This window comes from Opisthocomus hoazin, chromosome 1, assembly GCF_030867145.1.
Source record: "Opisthocomus hoazin isolate bOpiHoa1 chromosome 1, bOpiHoa1.hap1, whole genome shotgun sequence".
NCBI classification, from domain to species: domain Eukaryota; kingdom Metazoa; phylum Chordata; class Aves; order Opisthocomiformes; family Opisthocomidae; genus Opisthocomus; species Opisthocomus hoazin.
Window position 1 is genome coordinate 95748761 of NC_134414.1, and position 19769 is coordinate 95768529.

The 19769-nt window shown below is 40.5% G+C and overlaps 1 protein-coding gene across 1 annotated transcript in view; it reads left to right on the forward strand.

Annotated features, from left to right (window-relative positions):
* IL1RAPL1 (interleukin 1 receptor accessory protein like 1) overlaps positions 1 to 19769 on the forward strand; it is an 808300-nt gene that overhangs the window by 76343 nt on the left and 712188 nt on the right. The window contains exon 2 of the mRNA XM_075429945.1: positions 19563 to 19668. Coding sequence (XP_075286060.1) covers positions 19587 to 19668 — 82 coding nt within the window. The 5' untranslated portion in view covers positions 19563 to 19586. The remainder of the gene's footprint in view (positions 1 to 19562; positions 19669 to 19769) is intronic.

Sequence of the window (19769 nt, forward strand, 5' to 3'; positions counted from 1 at the left end):
ATCTGGTAGAGACTTACCATGTCTTTTGGGATGCACTAGAATGGTGGTGAAGAAAACATTTTCAGGGGTTTTGAACTTCTTAACTAGCACAAAATGCATATACACAACGGGGGAACAGAGGCAGGGGGTGTTTGAGCAAGACACCTTTTTAAGACTCCTGCTTAACTGTGCAATGTCTGCAGCGTTGCGCCTTCTCTGATTCTACCATATTCGTCCCTACGTTGCTGGAGTACTTTCTCCCAGCCTTTACAAGTCCGATGGTTTTTTGGGAGGAGGGGATATCTTTCTCTTCAAAAGAACAGTTTTTAGTTTTGCTCTGGGGGAATGCTGTCCTTTGGAGCATACTAGCAGACATAGGCTGGAGAAAATTTGTTTTCTCTGAAATGTGGTTACTACTTTTGCTCTCCTAGCTCCAGAGTAGTGCTTATACCCTTCAGAATAAAAGAATATACTTATGCTGCTGTCAGGCTAGTCCTTGACAGGACCCTTAATGCAACTCCTGTCTCATCTTACGGAGCATGATGGAAGGTAGAGTAAAAACAGTCTTAGAAATAAGGACCCTATGAATTCATTAAATCAGACCAAATTTGGGGAATGGATTTTCCTCAGTGCGTACACCCATCTACCTTTTATACTGGATTTTTATCCCGAAGTATCCATAAACTGATGTTTTCATGTGGTTTGAAAATATTAACTCCCGCGGAATACTGTAGTGGATTGTAAACTTCCATAATATTTTTGTGTTACAGAGTCATAGAATGATTTGGGTTGTTCTGAAAAGCCTTAAATAAGAGGCTTGACTCGGGTGCAGCTACCCTGTGCACTGGCCTGCACAGTGCCATGTGTCCAGATTGGTGGAGGGACTGAGCGATGGGCTCAGGCTCCTATTCCCAGGCACCAGCCCTGAGAACGGCCCTGTGCTCCTGGCGGTTCTCCAGACTGCTGGGCCCAGGACACAGCCAGGGATGGCCCCGTCCTGTTGGTTATTGTGGGGCCAGGCTCCCGGACACGCCGAGGGGAGGCCAGGGCCGATCCCTGGCCCAGTGGGAGCTGCTTCCGGATGAGGCTCCATCGTGGGGCGGGGTGGAGCCTGAGCTGCAGCCCCTGCTGGGCCTCAGGCCTGCCTGACCATGCACCCTGCTGAGCCGGGCCCACCCGCAGGCCCATGCTCTGGCCTGGCCCCGACCCAGGGAGGTGCCCCATGCCCGGGGCTGGGGCTGCCCCCATGCCCCCCAGCGGCCCTGCTCCTGGCTGGGGTGGTGGGACAGGCCCGGGCTGCCAGGCCCTGCCCTTGACGCTCCCTGCGTGGGGAGCCCCCGTTATCCCAGCCCTCACGGTGCCCTGAGATGTGGGTAAGTCTGCTCAGTCAAAGCAGAAGACACCGTTTTGCACAGCTTCCTTAATATTTTTAGAGAAGTAAAGAAATGGAGTTTAGTAAATGATTTAAAGATTATTTCGATGTTCCTTACCCCTGTACTGTCATATATGTTCCTCTAGTCTTTGCGTCACCACATCATAAAGCTGAGAAGGAGAATATGAGGATTTCTGTCTTGCTAGGATGCTGTCTCGGTCACTGAAACCATATCTTTGCCCTCTGTTAGCTATACCTTAAAACAGGTTCTCCTGAAAAAAAGAAGTGAAAAAGGGTCCTTTCTTCAAAATGGCAAGGGATTTTTATGCAAGAGGCAGCCTTTTTATTAGTTGCCCGAGGTGCTATAAGTGAACAATTGAGAACCCTTGGTAATTCATAGGTGATTAAAATACTGTCGTGCGTCTGTATGGGCATCCGAGTCAGTAGCAGTACCCAGCATAAACCATCAGCTCTCTTGGTAAGTAGGAGGCTTATCTGCCCCTGCGCTCTCAGGACAAAGCCCTAAAATCAGTAGCATTGCAAGGGACGTATTCTGCCTAGGTAATATTGAACATGCTTAGAACTAGTGCTCGCTTAAAAATAGCCTTACAATAAGGATTTTGTTGTCAGTGTAGACAGGTTCTCCATTTCTTTAGGAATTGTCATCTACCTGCACTGGTATGTGTTTCAGCAAAGTTTTTTGACATTCTGTTTATTGAACAAGTCCGCAAGAAAGCCTAAAACTTGTACATAGTATAAAACAAAGAGAATTACCTTGCCTGTATGTATACTTCAAAGACAAAATTACCCTTATGGCAGATTAGTCTTTTAAATATTGTAGACTGTATGAAATATTTTGAGATACTGCATGTGCTGAGAAGGTTCCATATAAAATACAAAGTTTCAGTGACTATCTAACAGCAGATACAGAAAACCAGAGTACATCAGAGAATGCTTAACCTGTATCATGTCCGCTGCTTTCAAAGCAGGAGATGAATTGATTCACAAGTGACCGAAACACATTTTATTAAATATTTGTATTAAAAATTGAAGTTCAAGTTAGTTGATTGATATGAGACAATAGCGAAAACTTTGACAATATCTAATAGCTTGTAGATAATAGAGCTAAAAGCTTCTCAGTGACTATCTAATACTTGTTCCATTAAACCTCTGCTAATGTTCTGCACTTGCTAAAACCTCTGCTTACTTCAGGATTTTCTTAGTACACTTGTCTCCATTGACAGTTCATTTGCAGGTAATTTCTGACAATGCATGCACATTAAACAGAAAATATGTTTCTGTCCTGAATGAACAGAAGTCAGTAAGGAATGTACTCTCCTGACTTCTCTAGCTGGGCCCCATTGTATGTAATGATTGCAGTTATTAGGCGTTACACAGTAAAGTGTGTACAGCTGTGAGCAGGACATACAAGGCAATGGCTAGATGTGAATATCAAGAGACAATGTGAAATTTAACAAGGAGCAAGGATGTTATACTTACACCTTTTTTTAAAGTGGATCTGATGGAGACCTGCAGGGCATCTCACCCTGAATTCTTCCATTCTCCCTATATTCTTTCCAGCATGGCTAAGGATGTAAGTTACTGTGGGAGTGTTTCAAACATGATCTCTTCTAGACACACTACCCACAAGTAGAAACCTCTTTTACTTTTGATCTTTTCACTCTCCCAATTCACATTTCTTTCTTGCGGCTGTTTACCCGATTCATAGTTCCAGAGCTAAATGCCTACTTCACCCACCAGTTACACCCATTACACTCTATGATTCCTGGAGTCACAGTGCCACGTTCCTTGTGCTTTGCCATAAACCAATGACACTGATGCAGTGGGCTTCCTTGAGCATCTTTTCATTGCCTCTAAGCCATTCTTCTTTTGATTCTTTTCTTTTTTTTTTTTTCTTTTTTTTTTTTTGTAGTAAGAAACCCTGTGAAGGTCATCTTCCTACCATGAAATAAAAGATGAGCTAATAGTGTGGATGTTGCTGAGGTGTGGTGCACTACCCAAGCTGACATTTCACAGCCTTCAATTTCACAGATAGGCCAGGCATTGAAGACTTCCTTAAATTCCACATTCTTTGATTTCAAGAGAGATAGTTTCCTAAACAAAGAATTACCAGGATTCCCTGGTTTGTTTGTTTTGTTTTTTTTTTAATCTTAGAATCATAGAATCTTAGGTTGGAAAAGACCTCGAAGATCATCAAGTCCAATGATCCGCCCAACAATACCATGCCTGCTAAACCATATCCTGAAGTGCCATATCTGCATGTTTTTTAAACACCTACAGGGATGGTGACGCAACCATCTCCCTGGGCAGCCTATTCTAATGTCTGAACACTCTTTCAGGAAAGAAATTTTTCCTAATATCGAATCTAAACCTCCCCTGACACAACTTGAGGCCATTGCCTCTTGTCTTATTGCTAGTTACTTGGGGGATGAGACCAACACCTGCCTCACTACAGCCTCCTTTCAGAAAGTTGTAGAGAACAATAAGGTCCCCCCTCAGCCTCCTCTTCTCCAGACTGAACAGCCCCAGCTTCCTCAGCCGCTCCTCGTAAGACTTGTTCTCTAGACCCTTCACCAGCCTTGTTGCCCTTCTCTGGACATGCTCCAGCAACTCAATACCCTTCTTGTAGTGAGGGGCCCGAAACTGAAGACAGCACTCGAGGTGTGGAATCTTGACACTGTCATGAGGCAGGATGCTGTAACAAATAAAACACAGATGTAGCTTTTAGATCCACCTCAGAATTTCTTATCCTAAAACTGTGGGCAAACATTAGCAATGCCAGTATCTATTCTAGGAATGCTTATTGTCTTCAAATAATGTTGAGCATAACAGGTTAGACAAAACCAGTATTTCAACTTGCATTGGCTGCACTAGCTGTTCAATGAGTCCTTATAGGACCATCATTTGTTTCTAAATAATACATGCTGTGCAGTGGCTGCTGCCAGGGCTGGTGAACTGATGGTTATCTATGCTCTATACTCTTGCTTTCTCTTAACAACTCTTTTATTCCCTGCTAGTTTGTTTTGAAGAATTATGTTCCAGAGTGTGTTCACTTCATAGACATCCCACCGTTATTTTCAGAGGAAGTTTCATAGAATCAGAAGTATGGAATAAAACTATCCCACTGCCCAGTGTCAAGGTGAGCTGTACTGAGGCAGTGTGGGTAAACGTTAAACGTGCTTTTTGAAAGATCCTTAGATCTTTAAAGGTAAAAATTCCACAATTATTATGCTTTTTGCACATCCCAGGATGGCACTTGATTTTTTTAGGAAATGTGATATGACTGGTATCCAGCTTCTAATCTGCTATAATTGGTAGGTCCTTTTGTACAGAACCGACACCTAGCCAGCTGTTCTTCGTCTTTTCTGTATTTGGTTGATTACATCTGCTTAATTTGATAATTTATGCTTGTGTTTCTCTAGAGTTTTATCTATTTTCTCATATTATTTCTGTTGCCTGTCAAGATATTTTTCAATACTGTCCCTGACCTCAAACAGTTATGCATTTCATCCCACCTTGTTTAGTTTGGAAATGTAATAAACAAAATATTTTTCCCATCATGTAAATGATTTATGAATAATTCTAAGCTAACAACAGAAGTCCACTTGGTATCTGGCCTTCGAAACTACTGTGCTTTGGTCATCCTGATGAAACAATGGGAGCCCTAGCTGAAACTCCGTCCTCAGAATAACCTCCTTTAAAAAAAATTAAAGAGAAAAGAAAAAAAAAAAAGAAAGAAAAAAAAAGGGACTGGAATGCCATAAACTGTTCTACTTCTAGCTTACTTAATACATGTAAGAGCTCTTATTAACAGCCAAATGTTATAACCAATGAAGTGTTGATAAGATTTGCATGTATGATATCAAATGTACTGCCTGTGAAATAAATTTGCCTTGCATGTGCATCCACTTCTAATCCCCCAATTAATGTGTGAGCACAACAGTCTCGAACAATCGAGAGACGGGGACAGATGACTCACTTCTTGTGCGTCTTTTGCTACTTCTGCAGCAACCCGAAAACCACCGCCTTTCCAGTTCCTTGTCTGAGGCTGGGATTATTGTCCCAGAAGTGGGATCGTTTACCTGGTGTGTGATACGCCAATGTACACGCAGAGCAGAGGCAGTGTCTTTGTTGCGAATTTGCGCAGATATGGGTGCTAGGTGATAAGTCCACAAAGCTAGCACACTGCTTAGCAGAGTCATAAGGGCTATATGCTCTTACAAAAACAAAGAAATTACTCACTGCATTCTTATTGGTTCATCGCGTTATACACTCGTCGTAAAGGTATATTCCTTCTGTACTGAACTACGCATGGTCGAAAGCTGGAGGGGGGTGCAGTCTTTTGATTCTGAATTGAGTCGGTGGTCGTGATCTCCTCCTGCTGCCTTTACCTTTTTCCTAGTTACCCTAGATTTTTATTAACTTCGTGCTTTGTTGGCAGTCATCCAGCTTTCGGTGCCTTCTGGGCTGGATGCTCCTCTTTGATCAGTCTGTCAGCTCCTCTTCAAGGGCGTGATTGTTAGTAAGGCATGCATTATTTTTACAAAGTAGTCAGGCCTAAATGTCACTACGACCTAAGCATTGCTGCCCTATATTACTACTACCTAAGCATTACTGTGACCTAAATATTCCTGCCTGATACCAGGATGGCTGCTTTTAGAGAGTGAGAGATCGTGTTCTTTCTTAGTGGGCATGGCGAGGTATATGTTTGAATTCAAAATCCTGTGGAAACAATATTCCACATCAGCTATTAATGTATTTGTTTTTAGAATGTACCTAAAATCTTACAATTTAGACATCCATTTTTCAAAGAGGTAAAACCTCTGCAGTGTTATCCTGAATATAGATTTTGTAGATGTAATTTATTGCTATTATAGTAGTGAGTCAATAGCATGGATTCATGGACAAATACATGTATGCTCAATTTTGAATTCTGTGACAACTAGATGCATTTCTAGTGAGCTTTTAAAACTTCCTGGGGGCTTTTACAATAGGAGCTGATAAAGTTTTATGGAATGCTCCACTTTTATGTTTAGTGAATATGACGAGAATCATTCTACCCTGTACAACAGGGTAGAAATTAACTGAATAGTTTTGAATAAGCTGCCCATAAATGTTTGCTGAATTTATTTTACATGATAACATTTAACTTGGCGCAAACTACTCCTTTGAAAGTACACAATGTGTATATGTGTTATGGAGTTACAGCACATGCTCGGGAAATGGGAGCATTATTTTGTAACTCTTCTTGATTTAAAGGATTTGAACCCACATTTCCCAAAAGCCTCATCCAATTATTTTGACGACAGCGATATCTATAATTTCTGGGGAAAACAAGGCACTGTGCAGCTGTGCATACTAGATTCAGGGGCCTGGAAAAAAAAGCAAAAGAAGACAAATGCTAGCTTAATAGTTATAACACTTCTGTAGGAAAGGTCTTCTCAGTCTCTTCTTCTGGTATTTCTGTTGTGCATCTCATCCATTTTAAGACAAAAAGCTTTGAATTAGAGGGTTGGAATCCCAAGTCTGATCTACCACAGCTGAGACCAGAGTGGTTCTCAGTTTCCTCCTGATCCATGAGTATTTCAAATCCCAGTTTTGAAGGGGCAGAGGAGAACCTGTCATCATGGAAGGCAATGTTCCTAATTTCCAGAGGAAAGTTATTTCTGAGAGGTTTTTTTTACTTTTAACCATTATTCTCAAATCAAGACCTTGAAGAATGTCATTACAATGGCTCCCAGCTATGAAAATTGACAGAAACATACTGAATGTACTGCAATTGCAGTGCTATACTCAGCCTGTGACCTGGATATATGTAAATCTTTACTTGACTTATATTTTCCATTTTTATAATCTGAGATTAATTTTGGAAGGCTTTGAAACAGCCATTGTTGTGCATCAGGCTGTTGCAGCTTTAAGTTTGGAAGTCGTATATTTCATGGCTACACATTGGTAACACATCATTGGTAAACAGGAAGCTCTGCCTCTTCTGAAAATGTCCTCTTGGTGTCAAATTATAAATTACAGCTATTAATTAGAAGTACTATTCAGCAGCACTTAAAAGTTGTAGTTGGTTAGGCCACTGCTACTTTCTACTCAAGCAACAACAATTTCTTTAGCATTGGGATTATTAGGTAGCTGGCTGATGCTAGGGCAGTGAAGTGGTGAGCAGAGTTTGGCTAAGAAGTTAAAGACATCAAGACATGCCTTTCAAAAACTAGCCAAACAAGGCAACAACGTCAATAATAAAAATGAAGTAGGATTAAGGAATGCCATTCCAAACTGAATGGTGGGCCTGGGGAGTTTCAAAGTTACCTTGTTCAGTGCAGCTAAACACTTTCCAGTTTTAATGGGAGAAGCTTTAGCACCATTTGCAATCCTTTCTTCCTTTTACCCTTCTGCTCATTTTTATAGTGAAAGATCAGGACTTAACAAAATTGTTATATGATTGTCAGTGTTGTACGCAAGCTGGTTCACAGTGGTGGGGTGCAGAACAGAGCAGAAAGAGCTGCTGTGATAGACAGCTATACCCACCATTGTTGTAGAAGAATAAAACAAATTTAAGGACTTCCTCTCCTTTGAAATAATTACTATCTTTCAGCCACTGTGTTGGGTGGTCTTATGTGGCCTAAAAAGTTGTCAGACATAAAAAATTTTAGTCATATCCAGTCCTGAAGTTTTCTCCCTACAACTTTAATAAACTGCAAAGGTATATTTTAGAATTATATATCAATGCTCAAATCCTTTACAAACCAATTTAATGATGATAATCCTCATAGAAATTGTTTTGATTTTAATTACTACACACAAGATGCTGTATCTGAATGGTAAAGCTGACTTATCCTTTGCATGCATATTTCTCTTCAGTTCCTTGTTGTTCTTGTATAAATGGTAAATTCATCATATGGATTCCTTTGTCTTTGTCAGGTCGTAGCTTGCCTGTGAAATCCCATAGAGATGCTGAATTGCTGCTACCTGAATGCTTTTATATGTGATCCTCTTTCTTAACATGGGGTGACATCTTAAAATAATTTTATCATAGATAAAGTGGTAAAGTTATGAACTTCTAAAACTTTTTATTATCATTTCTGTAAACACAAAACTATTTGCAATCATCCCTGCATCTTCAAAGGCAAGTAGTGATGCTTCGCAGGTTATTTATAGCATTAGAATATGAGAGATCTTCTCCCATTGGAAACAAACAGGTTTGAGACAGACATTGGTGAATATTCATTCTGGATTGCAGACCCTACTGAGGAGCAAGGTGTGAGGCTACAGTGAGGGCTGACTGCCCCTCTGCAGTGGAAAGCTGGATCCCCAGGGCAATGCGGGCACAGCCGGTGCCCTCACCCCAGGGGTGCAGTTCCACAAGGTCTGGGCGTGGGGACTGGTTGTGGGGCCTGTTGACAGCCCCTGGCATGGTGAGTGGTGAACTGGGGCCAGGGTCCATCCAGGGACTCTAGCCAGGAGCACAAAGAGAGTACGCTAGAGGCAGGGCTGGAAAGAGCGTACGTACAGAATCACAGAATGGTAGGTGTTGGAAGGGACCTCTGTGGGTCACCCAGTCCACCCCCCTGCCAAAGCAGGGTCACCTACAGCAGGCTGCACAGGACCAGGCAGGTTTTGAATACCTCCAGGAAAGGAGACTCCACAACCCGTCTGGGCAGCCTGTCACCCTCAAAGTAAGAAGTTCTTCCTCATGTTGAGACGGAACTTCCTATGCTTCAGTTTGTGCCCGTTGCCTCTTGTCCTGTCGCTGGGCACCACTGAAAAGAGTCTGGCCCCATCCTCCTGAAATCTACCCTTAAGATATTTATAAGCATTTATTAGGTCCCCTCTCAGTGCTAAACAAGTCCAGCTCCCTCAGCCTTTCCTTGTAGCAGAGATGCTCCAGTCCCCTCATCATCTTTGTAGCCCTCCGATGGACTCTTTCCAGTAGCTCCTCATCTTGCTTGAAGTGGGGAGTCCAGAACTGGATGCAGTAATCCAGATGGGGCCTCACTAGGGCAGAGTAGAGGGGAAGGAGAACCTCCCTCGACCTGCTGGCCACACTCTTCCTAATACACCCCGGGAGACCATTGGCCTTCTTGGCAACCAGGGCACACTGCTGACTCATGGTCAACTTGTCATCCACCAGCACTCCCAGATCCCTCTCACAGAGCTGCTCTGCAGCAGGTCCACCCCAAGCCTGTACTGGTGCATGGGGTTATTCCTCCCCAGGTGCTGGACCATGCACTTGCCCTTGTTGAACTCCATCAGCCCAACTCTCCAGCCTGTCCAGGTCTCACTGAATGGCAGCACAGCCTTCTGATGTATCCACCATTCCTCCCAGTTTTGTGTCATCAGCAAACTTGCTGAGGGTACACTCTGTGCCTTTATCCAGGTCGTTGATGAAGAAGTTAAACAAGACTGGGCCGAGTACTGACCCCTGGGGAACACCACTAGCTGCGGACCTCCAACTAGACTCTGCGCTGCTGATGACAACCCTCTGAGTTCTGCCATTCAGCCAGTTCTCAATCCATCTCACTGTCCGCTCATCTAGCGCACACTTCCTGAGCTTCCCTGTGATGATGTTATGGGAGACAGTGTTGAAAGCCTTGCTGAAGTCGAGGTAGACAGCATCCACGGCTCTCCCCTCGTCTACCCAGCCAGTCATGCCATCGTAGATAGCTATCAGATTGGTCAGGCATGATTTCCCCTTGGTGAATCCATGCTGACGACTACTGATAACCCTCTTTTCCTGCACTTGCTTGGAGATGACATCCAGAATGAGCTGTTCCATCACCTTTCCCAGGATGGAGGTGAGGCTGGCTGTCCTGTAACTCCCTGGGTCCTCCTTCTTGCCCTTTTTGAAGACCGGAGTGACACTGGCTTTCCTCCAGTCCTCGGGCACTTCTGCTGTCCTCCAGGACCTCTCAAAGATGGTGGAGAGTGGCTCAGCAATGACATCTGCCGGCTCCCTCAGCACTTTTGGGTGCATCCCTTCGGGGCCCATGGATTTGTGGGTGTTCGGTTTTCTGAAATGATGTCTAGCCCGATCCTGCTCAACCAAGGGAAGGTCTTCCTTTCTCTAGGCTTCCTCTCTTACCTCCAGGGACTGGGATGCCTGAAGGCCGGCCTTAGCAGTAAGGACTGAAGCAAAGAAGGCATGCAGTAAGTTCACCTCCTCTGCATCCTCCGTTACCAGGGCACCCACCTCATTCAGTAGCAGCCCCACATTTTCGCTAGTCTTCCATTTGCTACTGATGCACTTGAAGAAGCCCTTCTTGTTGTCTTTGGCATCCCTCGACAGATTTAAGTCCAGATGGGCCTTAGCTTTCCTCATTGCTTCCCTGCACGCTCTGATAATGTTCCTGTATTCCTCCCAAGTGGCCTGTGCCTCTTTCCACATTCCGTAGACCTTTCTCTTCCATTTGAGCACTGCTAGAAGCCCCTTGCTCATCCATGCAAATCTCCTGCCTCTTTTGCTTGATTTTTTACTCATAGGGATGCACCGATCCTGAGCATGGAGAAAGCGATGCTTGAATAGTGACTAGCTCTCTTGGACCTCCCTATGTTCTAGAGCCCTAACAAGAGGTCCATGCTGAGATGGGCTACCTCTAGTGTAGATACCACCCAGGAGGCAGGGCCAGAGATGGGGCTGGAGACCAGCACTCTTACAGTGTCACTGAGGCAGCCCTGGACCAAGCTGAAAGGGAGTCCTGGGCCCGTGAAGGGAGGCCCCAGGAGAGGCTGAGCAGGGACCATCAGGCCCAGTTGTGCCCTAAGGGTCTGACAGCAGGTGATCAAAATCTGGTTTGGACAAGGGTAAAGGGCTTGCTAGTTAGCCTGTGAAAGAGAAGGGATAAATGAAACACTTATTTCTCTGTTTTCACAACTCTAAAAGTACAAAGTTAGCTCACATAGTGTGCAGTGTAGTGTAAATTATGGACCACTTTCCTAACATCTAATATGGCAGGGTAGAGTAAGTATTAAATTAGAAACAGGTCATGCTATAAGGGTCTGAGATTGTATTGCATTAGTAAGATTATGCTACAAGTACCAGCTGTGGAAAAAAGAGAATGTACAGCCTACTGTATATAACATAAAAGAAAACCAGTGATATTAGTGTTATGTAAACTGATAATCTTAGTGATGGTGAGGGGCTTTATTATCCTGCGGGTAAACATTCTGTCAGAAAATCCACAGTGGAGCTCCATCTTCCAGATCTTTCTATCCTTCTTCATTTTGAGGGAAAATATCTCTCTCGTTAGTGAATCAAATGGGTGATATTATTTAAAGAATTTTTGAATTGAATCGTTATTGTAATGCGTATTGCTAGTCAAAATATCTAGAATCTTCTGTCAGTATCTGAGCAACATCACGCTGATTTTGTCAAGTACCTATTCAGAAAACTTCAGGAAGTCTGAACTTTTAAAAAAGTGCTTTTATCCTAACTTAATATAAAAATTAGAGTTCTTATCTTACTTTAAGTTACATCTTGCAAAGTTATTTTTCAAATATATCATGTTTATATGTAACTGCTACTCTTGGTTAAGTAGAAAATGGGAGAAAACTACTCATATAGGAAACTACAGTATTCCAGCTTTTCTGCTACACATATAGTGAATATACTTAGCAGAGCAAGGTTATTATTCTACTGCTATTGCAAATATTTCAGGAGCTCATTTAGTTGCCTGAAAATACAGCCAGTTAGAATTATCCAATAAAATTATATTTGCAGTGTTAAAACTTTGTCAGTTTTGGCAGAGATGGAGTCTCAGCTTGATGCAAGAACAAGGCTACCCATCCCCAAAAAGCAAAGATACAGAGTGGTCGAGGAATCAATGAGGAGGAGATAATTAAGGTTATATGTCTCACATCCCCAAACCATGCCATAATGAGTTGGATACTAGTTGCATATGCACACGGCTTTTGAAGGAAGATTTTTTTTTTTTTTGGAAGGACAACATTTCAAAGCCAAACCGAAGATCATATTTTCTTAATTTTTCCTCTTCATCTAACTTTACATACTTAAGACTATGAAAAGGGGGAACTGTTTTATTTATTCTCTTCTACCCTGCTAGTCTGTCCCCTTTTAGAAACTAAGTAACAGTACAACCATTTTCTGGTTAGCATTCTTTAAACATAACTGTTGAGCTAACTTTTTGAGTGCTTTGCTGCCAGGTTGCTATGATTTTTTTTTGTTTTGTTTACAAAAAAAGAAATTATTGTTTAAAATTTTCCATTAAACCATTGGCCTAATTAGCATCACAAGCATACATTTCTTATGTTTTTTACTAGATACGTTTTTCCATCAAATCTTTCAGTCCAGTTTGGTTCCACATGTTTTGTTGCAAAAAGCCTTCCTTTGTTTCAGATGCTTTTTTCTTTGTGATCATGAGTTGTGAAGTATTGAGGGAGGCATTTACTTGTACTAACAATACTAGACTGTTTTAAACCTGGGCTGATGTATTCCTTCATCTCATGTGAAGGCTCCTAGGAAGGAGCAGAGACTCCTGTCCATCCATTGTTCCTGTACCCTGAGACTAAATAACTTGCTGGAAGGCTGTCCAAGACTTTCCTCTCCTGCTGCTTTTGCACGACCCCTTCTGACTGATTGACCAACCCTGCTGAATTATCTGGAACTGGGAAGGACATCCTGCTGACCTGGATCCCACAAGGTGCTATGAGACCATTGGAAAGTCACTGTCGTCTCCCTTTTTTATGTCTCTCGTGAAGTTGTACTTTCTCTTCTTAGCCCCAGCAGTTTCCTAAAGTATGTGTCAGGTATTTCAGCTACATAACTATTTTGATCTGTGGTTCAGAGGGAGGATATGTTCAGCTGTTTCTTCAGTAGAGGATTCTCAAGCATACAATGTATTACATTTCAGCTATCTGCAATCTGTGGCAACTTATTTGTCTCTTAATAGAAAAAGCACTATCCAGAAATCTTATCCGTTACCTACCACACAAAAAAAGTCACTTAATGAAATAATCAGGAATACATTAAGCAATGTAAATTGTGTGCAAAATGTGAATGTTTGCTAGTCCATTACAGTAAGTGCAAATGGTCTTGTTGACATTACTGTTTTACACAAGACCGGGATGATAAATATTGAGCCAGACACCAGGATTCTTCTAGTTCTGACAGAAGGTTTCTTGCTTGTAGGATCACTTTTAACTACTTTGTATATTTAAGTGATGCATGTTTCTTAACGGAAACTTTTGGAAATGGCGGATTATATTTTTGTGTAGGGATATATATACGTGGAATGATCTTGAATTTCTCCAGTCAAATTGCCATGTATACTGTGCCTTGCATGATGGATGGAGTCTTAAGGAGATGAACATGTTAGTAATAAAAAGTTTATTTAAAAGAACACAGTAATGAGTGCCAGATTTAATGGGAAATGTGATGAAGCAGTTGGTTGGAAACCTCTCCAAAGGACTCTGCTGCGTTCCTATTCACAGCCTGCTCTGCTAGACAGATGGCATATTGGCTTTTGGTGATTGCTGCTTAAAACACTGTCACCATTCCTTCAACCCTTACTGCTTTTTTAATCATCTCCTTTTGGTTTTTTGTCATGACAGTCACAACTCTCTTGAACTTAGGAATGCTGCTTAGCATGAAGGAGCAGGAGTGATTTGTGAAGGCAACCCAGTACCTTATTGCCTTCCTGCTGCTTATGTCTGGTTTCTCATGAGTTCTTCAAAATTTGATTGCTGAATCTTTTTATTTTTGGGGAATCTGAAAAGGACTGTTTTTATGGACTTTTATAACAAGTGTGTTTTCCTCTGGCTGATATTTTAAGTTTTGTTAGGGCTCTCTTTTATTTCCACAATGGTAATGTCGCAGATCATGACAATGAATTGACACTTATTTATGAAATCACACTGATTCTAATTTTACTTTTTCCTTGCAATTTAAGAATTTAAAGCAATTGTTTTCAAGCTGTTGGAGTTGTGTTCTGGATGTACCAGGGATACCTACTAGTACTAAAGATGCTTACTAATACTATACTAATATTTTGTATTGTCCTTTATACTTTGTGAGATCTAATGACACGCTATTGAGGGATTTGTAAAGAACTGCTGCATAAAAAGAGACTGAGACTGAACAGGCATTTTTGTTTGTATTTTTGTTTCTTATGTATTCAGGTGATGTTTCTTTGTAATTTTGTTACTCATTCATAATTTATGAGGGACAGGTTTGTGCCTTATTCCACAATACTGGCACCAAGAAAGAAACTTCCAGTGCTTACCCCAGTTGTCACTTGTCAAGAAGGGAAACTGAAAACTGTGAGAACTTTACTACTGCTTAAAGGCTTTTCTACCACATGAAAATACACTGGCTGAAGTGAAGAGTTAGTTTTGTTTTCCTTGGTTGTATTTTTTGTTTGTTTGTTTGTTTGTTTTTTTAAAGCAGATTAATCTTGCTAGCTAGCAGAACTTTCATGGCATCACCACAGAACAGTCATGAAGTATTTTGCAGCATTCACAGGATCCTGCAATTTTTAAAAAATTTTTAATTGAAGGTGATATGATGGAGTAAGATAATGAAATAGTTTTGAACATGTATAAAAGAACATTCTTCAAAGTTAGAAATGCAGCACAGGAAGAAGAATTGTTTTCAGATAATTAGGTAATGGAAGCTAGCTAGCATTTATAGGCTAACTGAGAATCAACCCCTTAAAGTTATTGTAAGGGACTGAGCCAATGGAAAATATCTTACTTCAATTAAGTTTAATTCAAGTTTTGGGAAAGGCCCAAAATGAACATAAGTAAAATTAGGAAATGACAATTTCCTTTTCAATTTTCCTCCCTTATCAGGAATTACCTTACTATTGTTAATTTAATCTCTGCTGAGCTTTTTTGGGAAGCATGTGTGTATGCGTATGTGTTTTCCTCACAGTAAGTATTTATGACATTTTAAGAAAAAAAGCAGTCTTGGCATCTCCCCAAAGAATGTTAGTGTTGAGACACAGCTGTATTTCTATTTCTGTCTCAGCTGGAAAATGAGATACTTGACCATACAGATACCGGAGTCTTTCTATGTCATTTTTCTGTCAAGCAATGACACCTTCTACAGAAAAGAGCTTTTTAAATTTAGTAATATATTCAGTTAAAATTTGTGTGGAATATATTTATCCAGGAATATTCAATGTGTTTTCAGTGCTGTGGTTTATGAAAACAAATAATCCACTACTGAAAATCTGAAGTTCTCAATACTGTTTAAAATGAAAAAAGTTTCAATTCTAGCTATCGTATAAGAAGAAGCAACCAGAATCTCCGATTGTAATAGATTTTGTTACTCTACTGTTCACCCATGGAGTCTAGCGTCTAATAGCCAAAGAATATGTAAAACATGCTAACATTGATGCAACTTAAAAAGCAGCAAATAAGTTTGTAACTACTGTACAATGCCTTAGCTTTCTGGTGCAGGTAACTGAAAAACAGGAGAAAAAAAAAAGGACTTTCGAAGATGTGTATGTCAGCTGTTTATCTGCCTATGGCTTAAAGAAACAGCAGACTTGTTCTGCTTGTTAAAGTCAGAATTTCTTAATGTTTTTTCAAAAAGTGAAATTACGTCTAGGTGAGTAGTGAAACAATCTCTCCTTTAAAATATTCATTGCTAAAAGAAGGCTGTTTCCAATTCATGAGTTATCACACTCCAGTTAGTGTTAAGAATTTGGCTTCTTAGAATTGTGCCTTTTATTTTGTTTTTCAGTTTAAAAACTACCTGAATATGTTATAGCGTATAGGCCTCAGGCATGCTCATTGCAGCAGTGAAAGCATTTTCTGTGGACTTGTTGTGGGATCCCCCTTGGGATGTTCCTTTTTTTTTTCTTCTGATTTGCATTTTTTTTTTTTCTACAATTTTACTAGGATGACATTTTCTACAATAGTCAATTGCTGAGGCATTCAACTGGAACAGGGGACATGAGATACTAAGTATCTGGTTTTGATCAGTCATACCAATGAGGTGAGGCAGATTTCCCAACCTCCCAGACAACTTCCAAAGCCACAAGGCACAAACTCCTCTATACTGATCTTTATTCTTTGTTTGAACTTTTGATTTCTAAACTGAAGAGAAGACCACAAAAACTTCTCCTTCAGGAATGGGAGTGGAAACAGAAGAGAAGGGTTGGAAAACTCTGGGAAGAGCCTGTGTAAGATCTGACTGGTTGCTCATATTGCTGCAAGGAGGCAATGGCTGCTGCTGGGAGCCACCCCTCCCTTTTTTTTCCTCTCTAGCAGTAAGTGCTTTCTGGTATCTCAGAGACAGTAACAGACTTTCCTTTCTAGGGATTTACCACAACCAATGTAGGCGACAGCCAGTTTTGCTTATGCCTTTAAGCTACACCTGAATCTCTGAGAGTAAAAGTATATGAGAATGGCTTCCAAGGTGGCATCACATGTTTAAAATGCAATCCTTGCTACATCATTGTAATAAATGTGGTTCTCCTTGTTGACTTGGCAACTTAAAGGAGTGATATATGCATGGACCAAAAGAAGGATTTAGTTGACTGAACTGTTTCTTATTGATATTCTTGTATTTACTGAGGCTTTCTTTGATATCATCAAGCTTTATAGCAACTGCATGGTTTCCCTATGAAAATATGTATAAATATATATGAATACATGCATACATATATACATACATGCAAATCTATGTATGTATGTATATATTTGCATTTCTTTCACAATAATCAGCAATATCTTCTGTTCATATATGGTCAAAAAAGTTGTGTTTGTATCTGCTTTCACAGTCGGAATCTATTTAATGAATTTGTAATTGCATAGTAGGACCCTGCAGTTCTTTGGACAGTATTTATTAGGCTCACACAGAGCAAGGAGCTGACTCTTTCTAGTACCCTGGAGGCTGAAGATATCAGCTTCAGGATTTCCTGTGGCATCAGTTAGTTCAGTGACTGAGAAATGAGATTTTGATTTCAAAATGCTTGACTCAGATCTGCAGTGAAATGTGGCATAGCACTTTGTGATATCTACTCACTGTGCCCCTGGAAAATTAACTTTCATTTCTAGCTTCTAAAATTCGAAGGATTTATATTAGTTATAACTGCCAGTGGTCATGCTATGTAGTTAAATTTTAAACTTTACTAAAAATGTTAGCATTGCGCTAAATTTAACTCACAGAAATCCCATATTTTATGTTTTAATTTCTACATTGATAAGCAATTTATTGCCTAATTTTCTGAAGTTGCACGTGAATGTAAGTAAATGACAGTTGTTTACCTGTGGTGCTGAAATGCTAAAGTTTGTTCAGAGCCAATGAATGAGCAAACATATTAATGCTTTTGTGTTTCTCTGTGAGTATAATTATTGTTACAAAAAATAAGATATCACAAACTGCTGTTGTCAAACTGTATTCTCTCACTCCCTCATCTTTAATAAAATCATAATCATGAATGCGGTAGGTTTGTGCTGAGTTGTCAGATTTCTTGAAAGTAAAGCTACAAGATGGATTCTTTATGAAGTCATCATTGTTTCAGTATTTCTTCCCCTAATGTGCTCTTTTACACTCCCATTCCTTCTTGTTTCTAACCTATTGTCTTCTAAGATGCAGATATTTTAAGGTATTCCTTTAAAAAAATGTCGTGGGTACTCAGTAACCTGACTGTCAATGGAATTGCAAAAGATTCATTGTGTCTTTTAAAATCAAACTTGTACCGTGTGGTTCCTTTTGAGAATTTTTTCAGTTGCTGTACAGTGCTTTGATTAACAGAGGTCAGTATCAAAACCACATTGGTTTCATCTGGGTCTTTATTTATAGTATTAAAGAATCATTGATGACATCTGTTTTTCTACCCCAATTAAATAACAATATTTTTGCATAAAATACTGTAAGGAATGTAGATAGCATGGATAGACTCTACTGTCTAGCTTGACTAGACAGAAGAAGATTTGGACTCCCTTTCCCCTTTCAAGACATTGAAAGGTGGGATGTTAGTCCTGTCAGGCATTCCAGAACAAAGCTGATAGTCATAATGAATAGGTGACACCCTCTTAGTTACATGGGAAATTAACAAAATGTTTAGTCACTGCGTTCACCAGGTGCTGGTACCACTTAATTGCCAGAAGACACGAGTAATAGAAATGCAAAACCTTTATTCACATCTTGGAGGTGAAGGCAGAGCCACAATCTATGATCCAGCTCTCTTCTGTCCTAATAACATTCACTTCTGGTTTAGTGCAGTGAATATGTTAGTTCAAACTTGCTTGGGGGCTTTCAGCTCATCTGAAAGGAAGTTACAGGAGTCCTGCTGGTTCCTCTGGTGCGCTCTTATGTGTCCCTGTCTGCTGTTCCTAAGAAGATGACCACATTTGTGTCAAAATTATTTGTTCATTTCATTGTGAATCTTGTTCTCACTCCGTGGTGTTAATAAATGGAAGCAAAATTAATGAAGAAGGGCAGTATTTTATTTTTTTCTGTTGGGGGTGGAACAGCTTATACGATAAAAAGAAGGGATCGTAGAATCATAGAATCACAGGATAGTTTGAGTTGGAAGGGACCTTTGAACGTCATCTAGTCTAACCCCCATGCAGTGAGCAGGGACATCTTCAACTTGATCAGGCTGCTCAGAGCCCCATCCAACCTGGCCTTGACTGTTTCCAGGGAGGGGGCATCCACAGCTTCTCTGGGCAACCCATTCCAGTGTTTCACCACCCTCATCATAAAAGATTTCTTCCCTATATCTAGTCTAAATCTACCCTCTTTACCACTACACTTTTTCCTGTCGCAGCAGGCCCTACTAAAAATGTTATCCCCTTTTTTCTTATAAGCCCCCTTTAAGTACTGAAAGGCCGCAATAAGGTCTCCAGAACTAGATGTTATTTTGCAGGTTTAGTGAAAAGTTCACACATTTTTCATAGAATAAATTGATCAAAGTTGTTTCATTCAGGAGATCTGTTAGAGAGTTTTAACAGGGACCCAGTGAGTTTTCAATGCATAGACAAAATTGAAACTTGAGCTCCAGCTTTAAATGTAGTGTGTGCATGTGTTTGTTTTATGGTTATTTTAGTTTATATATTTTTTTCAGGAACAATAGATCATTTTTTGTGCATCAAATTGCTCACAAAAACTGTATTCGGCTTTTCCATAATGTCAATATTATGATTAGTTACTTCAAGGTTGTTTCAGCACTAATATAAAAACAGTGTTTCTTTCTTCTTTTTGGTACTCCAGGAAGCAGCCACAGAAAGACAGAAGATGAAAGCTCCTATTCCCAACTTGATTCTCTTGTATGCTACTGTAACTCAGAGCTTGAAGGTTGTGACCAAAAGGGGATCAGGTAAGTAAATCTTTATCTCCGTGGTTATAATGTGGTTTGAAAAGAAGCACTTAATATTTGCGAATATATACTACGATGTTGTTATGGTGGTTTGAAACATA